Source organism: Martes martes (assembly GCF_963455335.1).
Source record: "Martes martes genome assembly, chromosome: 6".
In the NCBI taxonomy this organism is placed as follows: Eukaryota; Metazoa; Chordata; class Mammalia; order Carnivora; family Mustelidae; genus Martes; species Martes martes.
Window position 1 is genome coordinate 97,116,424 of NC_137893.1, and position 21,608 is coordinate 97,138,031.

General features: G+C 39.9%; 1 protein-coding gene across 1 annotated transcript in view; it reads right to left on the minus strand.

Annotated features, from left to right (window-relative positions):
- PKHD1 (PKHD1 ciliary IPT domain containing fibrocystin/polyductin) overlaps positions 1 to 21,608 on the minus strand; it is a 442,956-nt gene that overhangs the window by 187,523 nt on the left and 233,825 nt on the right. The window contains exon 50 of the mRNA XM_080805609.1: positions 17,453 to 17,581. Coding sequence (XP_080661735.1) covers positions 17,453 to 17,581 — 129 coding nt within the window. The remainder of the gene's footprint in view (positions 1 to 17,452; positions 17,582 to 21,608) is intronic.

Sequence of the window (21,608 nt, forward strand, 5' to 3'; positions counted from 1 at the left end):
CTTTCTATTTTCTACATCATTTCTTGTTGATAATTGTTTATGGCTTTCTGGTTTTAACCCAGACTCTGACCACTCTTCTTCAAATAACCTGAGATCTTGAAGGGCATGTTCAGTGCTTGGCACCAATAATCTGGCATGTTCCTTATTAATGTGATTGATTTGCATCTGCCTGTGATGGGCGATGGTGGAATTAGATGGGAAAAGAGAAGATAGTGAAACAACAGAGTTTATAAAAATTGCAGTGAAAGTTTTCCTCCCAGAATGAGCTGAACTCAGCCCCATGTGGCAGAGCCGTTACCAATGAATCTTCTATTTTCTGAATATCAACCCGCCTCTCTCCCTTCTTTTTGTCACCTGAAAAACCTTGGCATGAAGATACGTGCACCTTTGGTCCTAGTTCTGCTCTCCCCTCAGGGGGGAAAAAATGAACATTTCTCACACAGCTTTGGGGAAGAGACTCATAACAGTACTTAATGTATAAAAGCTGTGATTTCCATGCAAACTGCTGCTCTCCCAGAAAAATGGAAAAGCCCTTTTTAGCAGTTTAAAATCCTTTAACTATTTCCTTCCCTTCTTACTTGAACTGTGGGGCTGGCTTGCTCTGCCTCATCTCAAGTGATACTTCCAGACGAATAAGATAATTCAAGAGGTGTGAGAAGCCACTTTAATTCATTTAGACCCATAAGACACCATTAAATACACACCAGGCACAAACGCGAGGAGCATAAAAGACTCACGACACCTCTCTAACCCCCTCAGTTACAAGTGACTCCCTCACCAGTACCACGATTAAGACTTTAACTTTTGGACAAAGAGCAAAACTTGGGTCCCTCTGCAGTAGCCACTGTCCAAGCTCTAAGTGAGCACCGGTGTGTTCTTACACTCTTCCTTTTGTAGTTTCACCGGAAAAGAAAACAAATAAAAACAGGTGCATGCACACAATGCAAATGAGGAAAGGTAACCTCTGAAACTCTTTCACAGCAAACAGAACATCCTCAAGCTGCTTGCTAGCTAAAACCACAGGCGGTGTGTCAACCACCTAGATGCTAAGCCGCGGGAGGCCTGCAGGCTGGTGAGGTTGTAAATCCCCAGAGTGCTCCTAGCTCCTGCTTGGCAAGCGGCACCAGGCCCCTCCGCTCCTCAGGTGCTGATCCACAGGGGGCCCATCAACCATTCAGGTGGAAGGTGCAGGAAGGAGGGAGGAGGCAAGCTGTGCGGAGGAGCAGCTTGAATGAGAGGCCACCGGCTCCCCGGGGGAGAAGGGAAATGGGAGGCACCTACTGGGAATAGTAGAGTTGGGGGAACTCCGTTAAGAAAAGGAATGAGCACGAGCTCTCTTGCACAGAGCATCTTCGTACCTGTGGGAAGCCCATTTCACAAAGAACAAGTGTCTGGCTCAAAGGTTCTAAATGAACCCTGGTGCTGAATGGTTCCCAGACTGGGTTCCTCGGCAGACCACGGGGGCTCCCCAACATGGTCAGCACCTCCCAGTCAGTTGCTAAAGTTCTTAGGGACCCACGAGCCTCCACCCACCCCTTGTTTGACAAGATTCTCAGCATGACAGTGACATCTCTCTGTGGAAAGGGGAGGGGAGCCAAGTGGGGAGGTGGGGAAGGCTAGACACACCAGAAGGGAAAGGAGAAGTAGCTGATCCCCACCCCAGACGGGTAAGCAGATGGGTGTGATTAGGCCCCCAAGGCACATGGAGAAGTGGTTGGTGATGAGGCCAGATCACAGTGGGCTCTGTAGTCGGAACAAGTGATTTTGAGATCTCCCTTGAAAGCACTCAGAAGCTTCTGAAATAATATGCAAAATCAATACAAAAGACCCAGGCCTGGAGACACCTGGATGGCTCAGGAGGTAAAGTCTCTGACTCTTGACTTTGATTCAGGTCCTGATCTGAGGGTTGTAGGATCAAACCCATGTCTGCTCCACACTCAGCACTAAGTCTGCTTGTCCCTTTCCCTCTCCTCCTTCTCTCTCTCTCTCATAAACAAAATCTTAAAAAAAAAAAAAAAGAAGAAAGAAAGAAAGAAAGAAAGACCAAGGCCTTAGGAAAATTAAAACTTACTGCTTTTGACTACTTCAGTTTTCCAGATTTCCATAAAGGTTAACTTACGTTTAAGCTTCCTGAAGTCAAATTTCTAATTTTATATTCTGTCACCTAATTTTAAAAGCTTCTGTAAAACCATATACATATTGAATAACGTGTGTCATACACAGCCCATATTTTACTAGTAAGTACTTTTAAAGGGGATTCTTACTATAGTTATTAAATAGTACTGTGGTATTAAAATTCAAATAAACGCTAAATACTCCTGCTCTAAATGAATAAAATTTTAATCCCCTGTTCTCAATATTTATTTATTTATAAATTTAATGATAAATTTGTAATGTAATACATATTATCTACATCATCAAACATATACAAAGGTAAAACTTGCAAGGGATAGGATAAAAAACAAATTAAAATAAAGGTTTTAGGATTTTTCTATCTGTTTTTCCATGGATTGCCTTTCATGCCCCATTTTGGAAGCCACTCCATTAGACACCTAACGAATGCGTGGACTCACCTCCCCTACACTCATATATATGCATGCATATAGATGTCCATATACCATTCACAAAAGCAAATCCACTAAATGAAGGCAAACAGAGATAAGAAGAGTAATCAAAGATGGTGATGACGTAACATGCTCCAGTCCAGCTAATCTCTGTGTAGTTCATAAGAGATTGAGGCAACAGATCACAACTTGACACATTGTCTCAGCCTTCTGGGGTCATTATCAAGCTTGAGGCTAGCCCAATTTATGAAGCAAGCTCTCCATCCCCCTTATAGCACAAGGAAAGCAACACGGGTAAAGTCAGAGAACTCGAGGCAATATATTTCCCCTGAGGACTGAGGGGGAGACATGGGCTTCCAGAAGAGCCTCTGCTCTCATATTACCAGAACTCTAGAATCTCTGAGACAGATCTGTATTTCTAGGAGCTGGTTTTCCAGTTGTCCCTCAGGAGGGTCTATCGAGGTGTTAGCATTCTGGGACCACTCTACATCAGAGGAAAGTGGCTATATTTCTTTGCCAGAGTTAGCACGGATGAGTTTGAATCCTATTGCCAGGATCCCACACACTTCCCTTTTCCCCGGGGTTTTGGAAAGAAAAACTGCCACCATGGTGAAGATTGGAATTATAAACAGCTGTGTCTGTGAGAGGAGACTGTTCTAGACTGTCATTCCCTAGGTGTCTCAAGAAGAAAGCAATTCCATACCCTGGCCCATGCCCTGTGATGGGCTGAAGGGAGGGGAAGGGATTTGGCATGTCAGTGTCCACACTCTGATTGAGAACTAGAGCCATGTCCCCCAGGACAAACAGCCAAGGCATTTGCCAACAAGTGACTCTTCCTGCTGATTGATCCCAGGTCCAGTAGCTGCACCGTCACTATGGATGGAAGAGAGGGCCTGGGATTTAATCAGAGTTCATCCAATTTGCTAGTCACTCACTCACTCACTCATCCACTTACTTAACGAAGATGTGAAGAGCACCCACACTGTTCTGGGCTATCCTGGACACTGAGAGACACTGATGACAAGTTCTTGTTGGTACCAACAATGGGCCCCAAGACAGCAGAGCGAAGCTGCCCTGTGTGCTGCCGAGCACAGCCCAGCCAGTCCTGACACAGCGCAACGAGTCCATCACCTTTGTGCAAACCCTCCACGCTCGCCTGATGGCCATATCTCTCCACCCACTACCGCTGCCTGAGAAATGCAGTCAGAGGGATTAGCCCACTGTGGTTAAACCAGACAAAAACCCAGCTCGATCTAGGTAAGAGGGATGTTTTTTTATCCAGACACTAAACAGCCATCAGGTGATGCTATCATGTAAATAAAGAGAGGCAAACAGATGGCTTCAGACAGGATCCAGGGCTGGCAGAGCGTCACTGATGTTACAAATGAAGAAAAGTGAGGACAAGCCATTTGACGCCGGGAAGGCACACAGCAGCCTGACAAATTGAGTCCTGGTCTTAATAATACATCCATTGTGAAAGGCAGTCATACCTCACTTACAGACTGTGTTAACCAAGTGTTGCTACTTTCTAAATATGGGGATATACCTCTGATATATTCCTATCTTTCCCTTAAAAATATACTTGACAGGGACACCTGGGTGGCTCAGTGGGTTAAGCCTCTGCCTTCCGCTCAGGTCATGATCCCAGGGTCCTGGGATCGAGCCCCGCATCGGGCTCTCTGCTCAGCAGGGAGCCTGCTTCCTCCTCTCTCTGCCTGCCTCTCTGCCTACTTGTGACCTCTGTCTGTCAAATAAATAAATAAATAAAAATCTTTAAAAAAAAAAATATATATATATACTTGACACTGGCATTATCTCTTTGGATCACAGGTTTACACCTGTTATCTGTTTATATCACATTCTTTCAAAGGCTCTATTCTGATCCCTCCCAAATGTGTAAATGGGGGTACAGTAATGAACTAGAGAGACCCAAGGAATCTGGAAGTTTGGATTTGAATCTGTGCCATCTCTATGATCTCTGAGATTTTTGGGGCACCCCTTTTGGGGCCCATTTTTCTCAGCTGTAAAATGAGATGACCAGCTGGTTCCTAGTATTTTCCCTCTTATTCCTTAGTAAAAAAACAAAAACAAACAAAAAAAACAAAAACCTCCAATTTTTAGCTGAACATCTTGTTACCTAGTCAAAAGATTACATTTCCAGCTTCCTTTCCAGTTAGTTATGGTCATTCGGGTAAGTTTTGGCCAATAATATGTAAGAAGAGGTGTCATGTGTGACTTGTAGGAAAAATCCTTTTATACTGCTGCTCAGAATATGGTTGCAATGGCTGGAGCTCCAGCAACCATACTGGATCACAGAGTGACTGTGGGAATGAAAGCAACACATGGTGAAACAAGAAGATAAATGGAGTCCAAGCCCCTGAACCTGTAGAACAGACTGCTATTATTAAGGAGACTTAAACTTCTATCTCAGGTCTTTGTTATTCACAGAAGACCTAATCTTACCTAATACAAATGAATATGCAACCCCATGGAGCCCTCACAAGGATTAGATTAAATGTGAGATTACTTTGTACTCAGAGTGTTTCCCCAAAACTCTGGCATCAGGAGCTGCTCTATGAGTAAAAGGATTACATGTTTAAACATCTTTGAGAAACAGCACATACTATATCCCTTCTGGAAATTACAAAATCTGTATTCCTATATAAAAAGGCTTTGAAAAGACCAGACTCAAAGAAGTTATTCTTCTGTGTTTAGTCCAAAATTTCTCAAGCTTGTTTGACTTTGTTATCTTTCTCCCATGTGATACTTAAAAAAGAGCCAGTTTCACAGGAAACAATTTGAGAAATTCCGGATTCATTTATTATTAATAATAATATACAAATGGTTGTTTTTAGCCTTATAATATGGTCTACCTACTTGGATTCCCTTCCTTTTCAGTCCAGGCCCTCATGATATATGGTTTCAGAACTTTCTAAATGTTTCATACAGCACAGTTGTTAATTTTATGAGTTTACAATTGTATGTGTGATTACATTTCTGTCTCTCATACCAGGCAGTAAGTTCTACCTAGGTATAACAACTGGTTTGCACACCATTTTATCCCCATTATAAGGCCAAATGCCTGGAACATAATAAATCATGTACCCAGTAAATATTTGTTCAATATATTCATGATTCCTGAACTCTGCTTTAGTATCAGCCACAGTGTGCAAATGGCACAGAATGGCAAATGACAGAATAAGTGTAAATCAATTTGGGGTAAAAAAAGATCCAATGTTGACTTTCAGGGGAAGTTTTTTGTCACTTTTTGCTCTCTTGGATAGCATGGAGGCCATTAACTCCTCTAGGGCCCATGTGGAATCCTAATGGACAAAACCTTATTTAACCCTACAAGAAATCCTGAGTAATATTGGCCCAAGGACAAAATAGGAGATTTTTAATGTGTTTTCAGATAAAGGGAAAAAAAAATTCTATCAGAGTTGTCAGCAGGACCCCACGATGGGGCTCAGTTGGCCTGGATATCCAAAATGGATCATAGATGTGGCTGGAAATTGGTGTTGCCTACAAGCTAGCATGTATTTGGGGCCAGCAATCATTGTGAAAGACATGGCCTTTCCACATGATCTGGGATTCCCATAGCCTAAGCCTAAGGGATTGAAATGGAAGCATCCCAACAGCAAAAAGGACATTCAGGCAAAAAGGTCTTAAATAAGGGTTCTTGTGACCTACCCCTGATAGTCCCAGAACATCAGTTCTACTACATTCTATTGGCCAGCTCAGATTCAAAGGGAGAGGAGTGAGCCCCGACTTCTCCAAGAGAGGAACAGCACACAATTATAGGGAGAGAAGGAATATATGGCAATACTTTTTGAAGAATAGCTACAACAATATTTAAATTATGATAGTGATTGGAATCAGCACTAGATATTATTGTTTAATGCTCTAATAAAGAAGCATAAATATCATGAATTTTATTTTTTAATATTTTGATAGCAATATAAATATATAACTGGTTTCTTTCATAATCTTATTTTTAAAAGATTTTATTTATTTGAGAGAGAGCATGAGCAAGCATAAGGAGGGGGCAGGGGCAGAGGCAGAGAGGGAGCTGTACTTGGGGCTCAATCCCAGGACCCTGAGATCATGACCTGAGCCAAAGGTAGACACTTAACCGACTGACCCACCACCCAGGTGCCCTATAATCCTATTTTATCTGATGCATGGAAAATATTATTATGAGAATGGATCTAGGTTTCACCAGACTACCAATCAGACCTGGAGCACATGAAAAGTTAAGAACTCCTGGATTGCATAAAAGCATGGTGACTCGGGAGTCGACGGCAAGCTCCCTATGCTCTTCCTGTCCTGCTGAAGGGCCTCCTCGCTGGACACACTTCTTTTACATATAAAGCTCTGCACAGGAAGAAACTCCAAAAGCAACCTCAAGAACGTATAATCAACTCAAGAAATGGCAGCTATACCTACTAAATCAATACTTGGGAAATCATGAATTATTTAATTCTACGTTCCAAGAATATCTGCATGGAAAAACAGACCGTGAAGTAAAGAGAAAAAAGATGTAATTCAATTAGAGCAAGTGAAAAAAAAAAAAGCCCTGCTCTATATTAAGGACACCATGGGCAGCTGTTCCTTACTTGGCTCTACTTCCCCAGTCCCAACTAGGAGGGCAAAATGCATATGCAATCATTCAGATCCCCTTTGCTTGTAAGAAATTCCTGTGTCTCTTCAAAGAATATTAATTCCATGAGACAAATTTCCTGAGGGAATAAAACCAGGTAAAATATCAGTTTACTTATTTAAAGCATGAAAAAATGCATTAATTTTCAGCAAATTTGTAGAAAGGCAAATCACAGAATATGGGGTTGGTAGGAACTTAAAAAGTGATTTCTTAGTGGGCTGACTAACCCATCCTACTTTTCCATAGATTGTCTAGTTATCACCGAAAGTCCCAGATATACCAGAGGAGCTGGTCATTCTATTTACTAATGATTTTAAAGAAATTTGTTCCTAACATCAACACCTGAAAATAAATACCAAAATCTCTGGCTCCTGCTTTCAGTATTCTGAAGTTGAAAGGAATTGGAGGTTCTCTGATGAGCTACCTGTCTTTAATATGACCTTCAACTCTTATCTCCAGAATGAAATTCATCATAAGAATTATACACAATCCACTACATATTTTTTAAAAATTGTCTCTTGTCCTATTCTCTGTTTCTATAATTCTATACCCCTTTAGGAAATGACATTTGATATCTTAGAGATTATCGTCTATTTTCCCGACCTGACTGAACTGTACAAATTGACCTATTCTATTGTAATTAACCTATCATAGGAGCCTATTAATTTAGAACACTTAGTATTCTAACCAAAGTATGACCAGGAACAACTTGTTGCCACCCTAGAAGTGCTGAGAGTGATTGCTTTTAATTTTAACAAAGATATGGGGGTCCTTAAAGACACTGACCTCTACAAGGGTTTCCACAGGGATCCAATGTAGATGTGTGAAAGTGTAAGACCAGACAAGCATTAGATTTTGCATTTGACTTGTAGCAGCTCCCAAGGAGCAGGCAGTTTATCCTCAGGCAATTTCTAAATGACCAATCCCCCTTGTCCTCCTTGGAACATTTACTGTCAACCACCCCCACCATCTTGTGTTGCTCTTTCCTTGCCTTCTACTGTCCTAGCTCACATCCTAGTTTCATGATTGCTCCCTCTCTGGTTTCTTTTCCTGCCACTTAAATTAGAATCTCTTCCAAGATGTTGTGTCTTACCCTCTCCTTGTAGCCATGTGTGATGGCTCTCCTATTGGCTCTAACCCTTGTTCAATCCCCAAGGATTCCTCAGTCAACTCTTCTGAGGATTATCAAATCTAAGTCCAGATTCCCAACTGGCTTCCCTCCCAAACTTCTGGTTCACATTTCCTGTTACCATTCAGGCATCTGCACATGAAGTTTAGTATATGTCTAAGGGAATGTATTATCCTCCCTGCTAAATCTATTCCTTCCCCTGCATCCTCTCTCTTTATTGATGGCATCCCTAGCAATTCACACATGCACAAAAGCTCTGAGTACTCTTTTCAGACTCATTCTCTCTATTCTTCACAATTAATAAAATGCCAAGACCTTCCAGTTCTGCTTCCCATCACAGTAGCATGTTTCCATAGCAACCACCAAAGCATGTATTGCTACTACAAAGCTGGTAGTTTATACTGTCAAGGTCAAAGTATACTTAAAAGTACTTGGGAAAATAATGCATAGTTATTGTTTTTTTTTTTTTAAGTACTAGTATACTATGCATGGAGGTATGCAGAGGTTATGGAGGAGAAAGAAGTTGTTATAGCAGCAAAGATATCTCATCTATTGAAATTAAAGGAAAAGCACCATGGTTGTTTTATAGGCATACCCATTAGATTGAAACAGAAGGTGCCTGGAAAGGTCCCACTTTTGGAAGTCTGGAGTCAGGAGTTTGTAAACTGATAAAAGCAGTGGTTCTCCAGTTGGGGGTGACTACCAAATCAAACCCTGGGCTTCTTAGTATCTCACACTTGTCAACGCCACCCTGCCCCTCACCCAAATTATCATCTGCAAACCCTGAGGAAATATGTCCCCTCCTAAAAAATCGCTATGATGCTAATACTAATGGGCTATGACAATGAGTATGTTTCTCAGGTGAGTAATGACAGCAAAGGGCTTAAAAAACCACTCAGTTCAAGTAGAACTCTCATTAGTTCCAGCAAGTTAGCAAGCCATAAAGAGTATAAGGGCCTACATGACTTTGGGTCCCAAGAGAAGATTCTAAGTGAGTTCTAATTAGCCCAGAAACAAATACCATGAGTCAAGCAGAGATTGACAAATTGAGATTAGGAAAAGGAGATCAACTTATTTTGACTTATTTTTTCAAAATAATGCTCCTTTTGTCACTTATAGGAAGTAAAAATTTCTGTGCTACTATTATTTTAACTGGACTTCAATTTTGATGGAGAAAACCTATATAACCATAAAAATAATTTTTTTTCTTTTTAAATTTCAACTCCTATTTGGAATTGTCCACTCCTTGAAAGGACATTCTGTTATAGGATTTAGTGAGTAGTTAGGGTACTACTACTATTAACTCTGTAAGAAGCCATCTGAATCATGGTCATTGCAGCTAGAAGGAACTCCCGAGGCTACAACTGTGTCTTGGAGATGTAATTCTATTTTAAGGAAACAGAAATCTAAAACAACAAATAAAGCAACAATATCCCTTCTTATAAATTTCAGGAGGCAATTTACAACACTGGGTTGAGAACAAGGAGACAGAAATTCTGCTCTTATCCTTGGTACAAAATACCACAGAAGTCTGGGCAATAATAATGCATTTCACAGCATTTTACAGTTTCTAAAACACCTGCATTACCTTAGCTCATTTCAGTTGAATTAGATAGCCACTGAATTCCCTAGCAGCTTCAACAATGCTATGTATCCATATTTTACATATATATTAATATTTACTTAATATAAGTAAATCCACATAAAGATACCTCAGAATAAAACCAATTCCTAGATGATCATTCAGTTCATCAAAGGACTCCATATTACAAAGGATTTTACACTTAAATTGCTTTCAAGAGTGAGCTTCTATAGTATATTCTTAAATTAATGGATATATGAAAAGCTAATGTACATTCAATATTTCAGAATTATTTGGGGAGGTCTGTGGAAATACTTGCCCCATGAAACCTGAGATTTGGAGTTGTTCTTCTTGTGGGAAGAACGTGGCCATAACACCCTTTACCATTAAGCAACATTCACAGTCTGTATTCTCCTCCAAGGAACTGCCTAAAAGGAAGGAGATTTATACAGTATCTAAAGATCCTTTGATCTCTGGTTTCAGATTTTCTTTTTATTTATTTTTATTTGGCAATAATACTGATTAGTTTCTGTGTCAAAAGTACCTCTTAAAAAATCATATTCATCTGTTCTTCCCCATAAAATCTTAAAGAATAGCTTTCCCATTCATATTCTAAATAAAGTAAAAGAAAATCCTGACTGTGTTCCCTGTGCACTTTTAATTTCTGCCCTCAAAGAAATAAAATGTTCAAAATATTTGTGCTCTCTTCCTCCCCTCTGCCCAGCACATTCCTCTCTCCCAAGAAGAGGCTTCTGGTTGCGCATGTGAAGATATGGACAAATGCTGCAGCCCAAACATTGTCATCTGACCCCCCTCAAAGTGAGCAGTCCCAGGTCAGGGGCCCACAGTTCTGTGCAGAGGGTTGAAGAATCCTACTTTTGGGTGCCAAAGAGGCAATACCAGACCACCAAGCATCATAAGTTGTAAAGAATAAAGAAACTGAAATCTTTTGGCCAGTCTGTCTCCTGGTGTTCTTCAATTTCTGATTCAGGTAAGCCAACAGAATCTAAATAAATTCTTCCCAGAGAGGAAAGACAGTACAAATTTAGCAGACCCTAAAACCCTCAAACCTTTTGAATTAAGTCAGGTACATCTGCTCCTAATTACATGCCTGCACACACACTCACATACATAAACACATACACAGCAGTGAGATTAAAGACAGCTGCGAGTTCTTTGCTGGTCCTCCCATTGAGCGGCAGAGCCCAATTCTCCTCCCCTGTATCTGGGCTGCCTTTAGTGCCTCACTTGACCAAGAGAATGCGGTGGTCATAATAATATTCTGAGGCTGCTAAGGTTGACTTAGAAGACATGCAGATTCCACCCAGGTGTCCTGGACGCTCACACTCGGAGAACTCCCTCTTAGCCTGCTCTTTCTTGGAATCCAGCTGCCATGCTGGGAGAAAGCCCAGGAAGCTCCACAGAGAAACCCACCTGGAAAGAAACTGAGGCCTCTCCGTTGAATGCCTGGACTGAGCTCCCAGCCAATAATAACCAACACAGATCGCCAGCCATGGGAGTTAGCCATCTGAAACCACGCAGCCCAGGCTGAGCTTTGAGACCACTACTTTCCAGCCACCATCTTGCTGTAATGCCTGGAAGATCCCAAAGAGGAATACTCCAGTCTTCCCCACAAAATTATGAGCAAAATAAAATGTGGGCTTTGAGCTATTAAGTTTCCAGGTGGTTTGTTAAATAGAAATAGATTTCCAGAACATGTCAGTCACCGTTCTAATGCCATGCTTCATAAAAAGGACCCCAGTAACTTAAGCTTAAATTTCTTCCCTTTTCCATTTGCCACTAATCCAGAATAAATTGGGTGATGGTTTGCAAGACTCTTTGGTCTCATCCAAATGGGTCGAGGTCAGAATATTGAAAAGTACTCAAGGTACAGGGGTGTAATAAGATATGTATTATATCTGATTTCTAACTGATTTTGCATTTTTAAATCTTTGTTACATGTATCTTATCCTCAAGTAATTATAATCTCAAGTAAGAAAAAGGTAAATCAAACTAATAATGCTATGATTACAACATTCTGTAGCAATTCTCCCCCCAATATTACTTCCTGATTTATGATCATTTCACCTCATATCACCAACTTTAATGCCTTGTGATTTAAAAAAGCAATGCATTAAATATTGCCATCTTTGAACATCACACGGCTTTGATAAGCTTCTCTGCCTTTTAAAATACCCAAGTATTGAAAAATCAGAACAAACAGAAGAACTATTATAAAGGAAAAACAGTATTCTCCCATTCATTTCTTCAAATAAGGACAGTTCAAAGTGATACAGAAAAAGGAACACAGTGAATAACATCACACACACACACACACACACACACACACACAAACTGTGCTGGAGGCTATATGATATCATATCTGTACCCTTCAGAACAGAATCCTATCACTTGGAATTAAAACACATTTTCCTTTCATTACGCCTGCTCTGTGTGAAAAGGGTGTCATTCTGTCATGGCTGAAATTCCTTCAGAAAAAGCACTGGAAGCATCGTATACAAATCCTCTCAGGTCATTTCAGGACAAAACGTGAAGTACAGGTTAGCAGGACTGTTTTGCCCATTGACTGTTCATGCTTGCGAAAGTACAATCTGTACAATATGGCAGATAGAACTAGTTTCCACTCTGTAAGATGTCTAGAATGCATTTACACCAATTCTCTCATATTTAGGAGGCAAAGACAATCAGATATACTTGTTTGTGGGAAGCAAAGTTATCATAAACTAAAATGCAAAGCAAATTCTTCATGATTACCTTAGCTTACTCCATATAATACCACCGAGAAGAATTTACAGCTCTTTCAAAATCCAATGTCTATAAAGACAGAACGCCTTGGAGGAAAATGGTACCATACTTAAGATAGTGATATCTTTTATTAGTACAGTAAAGTCCTATTTTTATGGAATAGGATGGGTCTGAGGTCATTCCATAAAATTGATTTCCCAGAAAATGGAAATAGGCAATTTACCCTAAGAATTTTATTGAAAAATTATGCTATTCTATTTGAATAATGATGGGAATGTTCTACACGTTTCCTTTATTAATGAATTAAAATACACAAAACACCATAAAATTATATTAGAGGTTCAAAAGTATCACTTAAATCTTCTTTACCAGTCACTTTCATTTTGTAAAATCAGCAGTTCCATTAAAATCGTATTATGTAAAAATGGGTTTTTACTGTAATAATAGTTATTACCTATTTAGCTCCCAAGGATGTTGTGAAAATTAAATAATAAGCCATTGGAAAGCAAATACAAAGTGTCGCTAATACCAGAGGCCAACAGGGGCAGCCAGATGGAAAAATGAAGGAAAAGAGCACCTGATATATTAAAAATCACGGCTTTCATCTCTAATTCCATTACTGCCAATACTCTATGCAGTGGTCATGTGTACTGACATTATCTCATTTCATCTTTTTAACACCATGACATCCATATTAATTACAGCCCTCATTTTACAGATGAGGGTCAGAGAAGTTTAAAACTTGTCCAATGCCACACAATTGGTCAATGTCAAAATACAAATGTGAACCCGGGTTTATCCTAGTCAACAGCCCGTCCTCATCTCCCAAAGCATCACTAACTCCCCAATAAGTCTTTGTGTCTCTTAATGGACCCTCAGATCCCTACTCCATTTTTCAAGGTCCTCTTCTGCCATGAGACCATCTCTTTTCCATTCACCGGAGACATTTTGATTCAAAACACTTCTACTGCTGATTCCAGTTGTTTGTTGTATTATTATGTATCCTGTGTTTTATGGACTCAGCTAAATTCCTAGCTATTCTAGGTCACGGTGTATCTGACTTGCCTTTGGAGCCCCACGTCAGCAGCACCTGGTACGGTGCCTCATACACAGTGAGTGTTCAGTAAACGTTGGCTAAACGGAATTGGAAAGAAGTGTTAACTTGAAATACAACTACATTTGCTGCCGGATGTAAAGCACATGCTTTTACTAAAGGCTCGTTACATCAGATACCTCTTTGGGAAGTTTCGCCAGTTTCCCCAAGTGTCTGTACCTAATGGGGATGTGGTAAGATTGAATTCTTCCAGGATCTCACATATGCTTGGTACTCAATAAATAGCTGGGTTATTTTTTTCCCTTTTTAATTCCAAGTGAAGGAGACAATATGAATAATAAGCAGAGAAGTTTAAATCCTGTATAATATGTAATCTGATTTGGATGAATCAGAACAGGCAGGGATGATGGTGAGTTTAGTGTTTTGTTTTGTTTTTTTCTTTTAAATAACACTATAAAGAGGGTTCTGGAATTAAACTGATTTCTTGCCCCAGCCTCCTGATTTACTAGTTGGATGAAACTTAGGCAAGTTACTTAACCTCTCTGTGTCTCGGATTCCTCAACTATGAAACAGAGGACAACAGCAGGATTCACTCATAAACTGGTTGTGAGAATTAATTGTGAAAATCCATGTAGAACATGTAGAGTGCAGGGCACACACCAACACTCAAATTATATCTGTTGCTATCATCTTCAACAGCATCATCACAAAAATCTTAATTCGTAGGTATCTGCTCAAAGGAGAAGACATTATTTTCACAGACCTGCACAGTCTTACAGTTGTGCTGTATCAGACCCATCAAACTCAAAAGATTTAACTCTAATATTAAATTGTGGGTGGCAGCAATGAGATTGTACACTTCACTCAAGCAGTATCTGTTTGTCTATTCTGGGCCACACTTGGGTGAACAAACTTACTTGATTCAATGAAGACTGAGAATGAGTGAAACCAGGAGAGCAGGCAAAAGTCAAGAACACAAAACCACAAGTAGAAACAGAAGGTGAATTTAACCTAAAGTCCATCAGAAGTCAAGATATCAGGGTTTGCCAAAAACCTGAAAGGAAAAGTAAGCCAGAAAAGCTCCTACGTGAGACCCCAAATGGAACAGAACAACAGATTAAAATGTTGGCCACTGTAAGATCGCTTGTTGGCGTTAAAAGAGAGCATAATTATCAGACAAGGAAAAAAAGGCAACAGAACAACAAGGACTTCTATTACGTATTACACATCCGTTTTCATTCACTTATCTTTCCATTTGGAAACCTGAAATAATGAACAATAACTGCATGGTTAAAAAATCTTAATGTCTCTGATTCTCGAAATAAGAAAAATACTTTACACAGCCAGTGTTTGGGCCTCTCCCCTCATGCCCCACTTTTTCCCAAAGCACTGATCTGTGCTATTTTATCTATCTATCTATCTAGTCTGTGCTACTTAAGAGCAGCTTCATGGAGAATTCAGGCCCGTCTTATGAATGACCATGCACAAACAAAGGAAGGATGACAGACAATGCTGGGGGCTCCCCAACGTCAGGATGATACAGTCAACTGCAGTGCCCAGCGAGATAGCTAAGATGACTCCTCTCTCAGCATAAAGGTCCCAAAAGATACAAAAAGCTTGGCAACCTTCAAAAGCTTCACTTGCTTCCTGCATGGGGTGGGGGGAAACAGCTTGCTCAGTGGGAAAAACCATAGCCCAGGGCCAATCCGCTGGCTACATTCATCAAAGAAATGGCTGAGACAGAACAGATTTTTCCCTTCCGTATGGGAATGACTCATGAGCTTGTTTATTCAAAAAGTTACATTCTCCATTGAAAGAGGTGGATGATAGGGGAGTTGGATGATAATAATAGCTGAAGTTCCTACTGGTCAGCCCACCCTCTCCTTGTCCCTCATCTCTCTCTGCACAGCTCTACCAGCATACTCCCATGCCCAGAGGTGCTTACCGTGTTTTAATCATTCTGCCTTCATTTTTTTATCCTAAATAAAACAAGCGACACAACTACTCTTTTTCATTCCCTCTTCGTCCTTTCAGATAGGGAATGCATTTGATGGGTTAAGAATAAGGCCTTCGAGTCAGACTGCCTGGGTTAAAGTCCTGAGTGCTGAAATTCAAACTGCAGGAATCTGGGCAAGTGACTTACCTGTCCTAGGCCTGTTTCCTGGTCAGTAAAAATAGGCATGATGGGGGCATCTGGGTGGCTCAGCGGCCCAGCGTCTGCCTTTGGATCCAGTCATGGTCTCGGGGTCCTGGGATCTCAGACTTCCCACCCATTGGGGGGCCTGCTCCTCCCTCTGCCCCTCCTCCCAGCTCAAGTGTGCGTTCAAATAAATAAATAAATAAATAAAGCCTTAAAAAAATAGGGATGATAATATCACTTATATCACAAAGAAGTTCCTGTCAGGGTTGAATTATTTAACATGTGGAGAATCATTCCTGCCCTGTTGTTAGCTGTCAATGAACGTTCAATATTATCATTGTTAGCACTTTGCAGATGACCCAAAGCTCTTTTTCCAGTATTTTTTTAAATTCAATATTACCTTAGGAAGTTCAAACTGAGCCATAAATGAAATTAGGTCTTTTAGGGAGAATATATTTGTTCTTTGAAAAACATTTTCTTCTAAGGGTAGGGAGATTTTCTGGGAGTTTCAAGAACTTGTTCTTAAGAAATGAATTTTGGGGGCACCTGGCTGGCTCAGTTGGTGAAGCAGGTGACTTGATCTCAGGGTAGTAAGTTTGAGCCCGCATTGGGTGTAGCGATTACTCAAAAATAATAATAATAAAATAAAATCTTTTAAAAAAAGAAAGAAGAGGGGCGCCTGGGTGGCTCAGTGGGTTAAAGCCTCTGCCTTCGGCTCAGGTCATGGTCCCGGGGTCCCGGGATCGAGCCCTACATCAGGCTCTCTGCTCTGCGGGAAGCCTGCTTCCTCCTCTCTCTCTGCCTGCCTCTCTGTCTGCTTGTGATCTCTGTCAAATAAGTAAATAAAATATTAAAAAAAAAAAAAAGAAAGAAGAATTTTTTAAGTATGGGTGTGTGTTTCTGTTTATCTGAAGAAATATCTTCCTCCACATGTGTCTATGTAGGAAGAGAGTGCCAGACAGATCATTCATACACACATACATACATACATATGTATGTACATACATATGTATGTGTACATGGACTTTTATTTTTCTGTTTAATTCATCCATTTCCCTTTCCAGCATCTTTGAAAAATCATGGCAACAGAAGAATTTATTCATTTTTTCTGTATTTGAGATTCTATATTTAAAGTTTAAAAGTTCTATATTTAAAAGATTCACAAAAGGCAAAAGGAAAGAAAGCATTTGCAAATTGCTTCTTTCCAAACACTTATGTCTTTCCAACATAAGGACACTAAAATTTTCTGCAAATCTGTTCTCTGCCCCATAAGAAAAATATCCCATTAGTGAATTATTATAACTCCTTGTGGTATTGTGACTACTTATTCCACCTTTAATGAAGGTTAGCTGAGCTAATTTTTTCTGAATTTCATAGGATTATGAAATTCTTCACCTATAATAATTCAGAAAAGAAGGTTGTAGATGCAAGTGCCTACAAATAAGATTGCCCACATTCTTTATTTGTACTATATATTTAAATGATAAATAATCCCCAACTGGATTGTCCTGGTTTAGTCTGTCTGTGATTATTTCATTTGTGTACTGTTTTACTCACTGGGTAAAATCAGGACGTCATCTCCAGGACCTGGAATGGTATGGTTGTGTCCTCCCCAGCCCTCTTCAATGCCTGTCCATGCTTCAGGAAGGGACCATTTAAAAGCTGACTCAGGTGCAGAGGTAGAAGCTACAAAACAAAAAGGAAAACAGCAAAGTAACTATGAAAATCTGGTTCACTATAATAACTTGCAAATTGTATCCTTATTTTAGGATATTGATGATATTTTTACCTCACAAGATAGCTGCCTTTTGATATTTTATAACCTAAAAATCATTTTTTCAGTGTAAAGCAAACAATTATTCAATCCTTTGATTACCACTTCTAGGGAAAACATGTTCTACTTTTGTTATTAAACATTTGTGCTTTGTCTGATGTAAATATGGTATATGTTTATCATGAAACATTTCAAAAATGCAAATATAGAAAGAAAAATAATAATAATAATAGCCTATAATCTCACTACCTAGAGATAACTGCCATTAACCTTTTATTTGCATTTCCTTCCAGAATTTCTCAGCATTTTTATATAATTGAGATTACATCATATATGCAATTTTATATTCACTTCTTTTTCTACTTAGCTTAGCTATTTTAATATGCATTTCCTAATGTCATTAAAACTCCTTGTCAACACAATTTTAATGGCTACGTAATATTCTATCATATAAAAATTCTATCATTTACTCGATCCTTAATGTTTGGTATTTAGGATCTTTCCACTCTCTTAAAAAATTATAAGTAATGCAGTGTTAACTATCTCTATACAAATCTTCCAGTAACAATGATTTCTTCTTAAAATAGAATCTCAATGGAATCACTGAATCAGAAGGTATAATCTTCTCATAGCTCTTAATGCTTATCAAAGGCAAGAAAATAATCTAGACACTTCTCACTGCAGTAATTTACATACAGTTCATATGTTCCAACTGGTTTTTATTGGTTCTGTCACTGATGATCAAATGGCATTTTCTTTTCAATCAACCCACTGGCCTCTTCATCAGGAATTATAACATAAATCTAATAATTTCTAGTGGAAACTGCATAGTATCCATCACGCCTAACATCACGTTGAACTGCCCCTTGCATGTTCTTTTCTGAAGTCTGATCGCTAGCACAGAGACAGAGGACAGAGAGAGTCTCTCAAAAGAGGATGAAAAGATTCACAGATGACTCCAAACATTCTTTAAGTTTCAAGAGCTCAAACGATATGGGATCTCACACGATTGGGGAGTGGAGGCAGAATCCCATCTATTATACTAATTTCATAAGCAGAAAAAATGAGTGCCTTCTCTACCAAAATCTCCTAAAAAGTAAGGATAGAGAAAGGAGAAAATGCCATTCTTGCCTGAAAGGAGCTAACAATGGTGTGTACATTGCATAAATGGATATTGGGAGGATAGAACTCTAAAGGGAGTTTTCTTTAATGGTACCCGACAACAAGAGGAAGTGAGACCTTGCCAGGGGAGGCTTCCTGGAGAGGGAACATCTGAGCTACATTTTAAAGGCTTGGGAGCTATAAAAGTAAAGGGGACTGTGGTGAGGGTTTGTACTCCACACAGAAGGATGATCATTAGTAATGGTAAGAAATAAGAGATTAAGTGGAGAGTCTCTAAGCAGTTTGTTGCTGAGCCACAGAGCTGGAAGAAGGCAAGTGATGAGGATGGAGAAATAATCAGAGACTCAGGTGTGATGGGTAACAAAGATGGGAGAGCCAAAGATGACCTCTGGGTTTCCAGCACATATGTGGTAATGGGCAGAGATGTCCATTAAGATAGACATCAAGGATCCATAAAGGATTTGGGGCATCTTTGAAAAGACCTCCAGGTGGAGATATACAGCAAGGAGGCATTAGATACGAATCTGAGGAATGAGAGAGAGCTCTGAGTCAAGGAGGTGGAATTTGCAGTCATATTTGAAACTCTAAGGATGGTCTTGGCAGCTCCAGGGGATGACAATATGAAAAGAGAAAATGCCTGAGGTCAGAACCTTGAGGAGCACCTAGTTACTTTGTATACAGGAACCCAACTCCCTCGTAATCATGGTCTCATTAGAGCCTGGGGATAACTGAAAACTATGTAGATTATGGTCAAGTAAAAATCCTAGGCAATTTAATTAGCACAAAACAGACACCACACCAAGGGAATCAGGCATGGGCTTAGCACAAGTTTCACTCAGGAGCTTTATAAATATTTTACAAACACCAAGATGAAAATACCTAGTTTCCTCCAAATTTTGCCTCCTTTCCAACACTATACTCTAAATATTCAGGTGGGAATGGGGTAGGGGCTTTTTTGAAATGACCACTAAGTAGCACCACAAAGACCAGAAAGAGATATTCTGATGCTTTATTTCCAGTGATATTTCAAAAGGGCAATGACCAGGCTCTTCAAATCCACATACCAGGCTTAAAAACCTCTTTATATCACAGATGTTGGAAACAAGTTCTTCACTTTGTCATCTTCACCCTTATTTAATTATAAGGGGGCTGAAACTATCTTTAACTGAACAAATCAAATCTTAAAGTGACTATTCTAAGAGTTTTTATGAATGAATTTGATCATTCTATACCATTCTGCCTTAAAATAAGAACACTTAATGGAGAAGAAAACATGTTTCAGTCTCTTACAAAGTTACCAGATTTCTATAATTAATATCAGGCTTCTGTATGGCTATTACTAATATAGAAAAGTGGGGAGAGAACAAGAAGCCTACAAGGGTTAAAGAAGAAGCAGAGATGTGCAAGGAGAACCAGGAGAGAGGAATGTCTTAGAAGCCTACAAAATAGAGCATGTCCAGAGGGCAGAAGTGATCTTGTTAATAGCGAAGTTCTGATAAGAGAGTGAATAAGGAGTGACTATTGAATTCAGCAACCAGAGCACAGACGATCCAGATGAGAGTGGCACCAGTGGAATGGTTGAGATGGGAACCAGTGTGATTACAGTGGATTTAGGAATGCACCAGTGGTGAGGAAGGGAAGACACTGGGTCAGACCGTCCCAAAATCTCACTGAGAAGTGAACAGCCTTAGGGATTTGAGACATACAGGCTTTGATCTGTTTTTCCAGTCTTTAGATAAATGAGTCTTACCTTAAAACGGGATTCCACATATTTTGGTCAGGACCAACATTTGTGAGGAAGCCTCACCTTGCTGTCCTCTACAGATCTGTCACTCAGCAACAGCTACGATTTAAGGCGGTCTCCAACTTGATATCTGAGCCAAATATTGTCCTCTCCACATTGATCCTTCATCCACCCAGCTTTTTATGGCTCTGCATCAAGAGACTAGTCTTTTGAGAAGCTTGCAACAGAGATATCAACTAGAGGAAGACTCAGAATTCATGAATTTTGTTTTGTTTTGTTCTAAATGAGAGGCACTGACCAGAAGGAACTAGTTAAGGAGAGATCAGCAACATAAGACCGAATCATTTATTGGTGGGACCAAGTTCAGAAGATGCTGAAAGGGATGAGTTGACTTTAAAAAGAAGAAGGGCTGACAGATTCTCAGAAACCTGAGGAAAAGAAATAAACTTAGATCTATGGGGAAAGGATGGTAAATTTAAGAAGAGATTATCTGAGCATCATAGCCCCATATGACTATGTGCCATATTTCCAGTTAGCCGCTCCCCCCCCCCCCACCGAAAAGACAAAATCGACCATGTAAAGGCTTTTCAGAAATATTTTTATCTTCCCCAATAGCGGGTTGTCTTGCCCATTTTCCCCTCTCCCATTTTTTATAAAGCCTTAACGCACATTGAGAGAAAACCAGGACAAACACATTGTTGGAAGAACATGAACAACCTGCACTGGGGTGTTCAGAAACCTGGATATCTTCTTGACTCAAATTAGCATAAATCCTCACCACAAACCCACTAAGCATCCATCCCACAACCTACATCACCACCACCTCCTCTGCTTCTCCTCAACACTGGACCATATATACCCTAATTTCTGCTGGTTCTGAAGTTTCCTGTGTGCAATAGAAATTGCACACAGTGTCCAGCACCATCTTGTACACTCAGAATAAACGTACAATTGACTCAACTAGGAGACTGTCTGCAACAGAACACCCTAACCCAAAATGTCTCATCTGCATTACACACTCATACTGAATCTCTGAGTGGGTTAACATATAGCTAGAACTACATTAATCATTC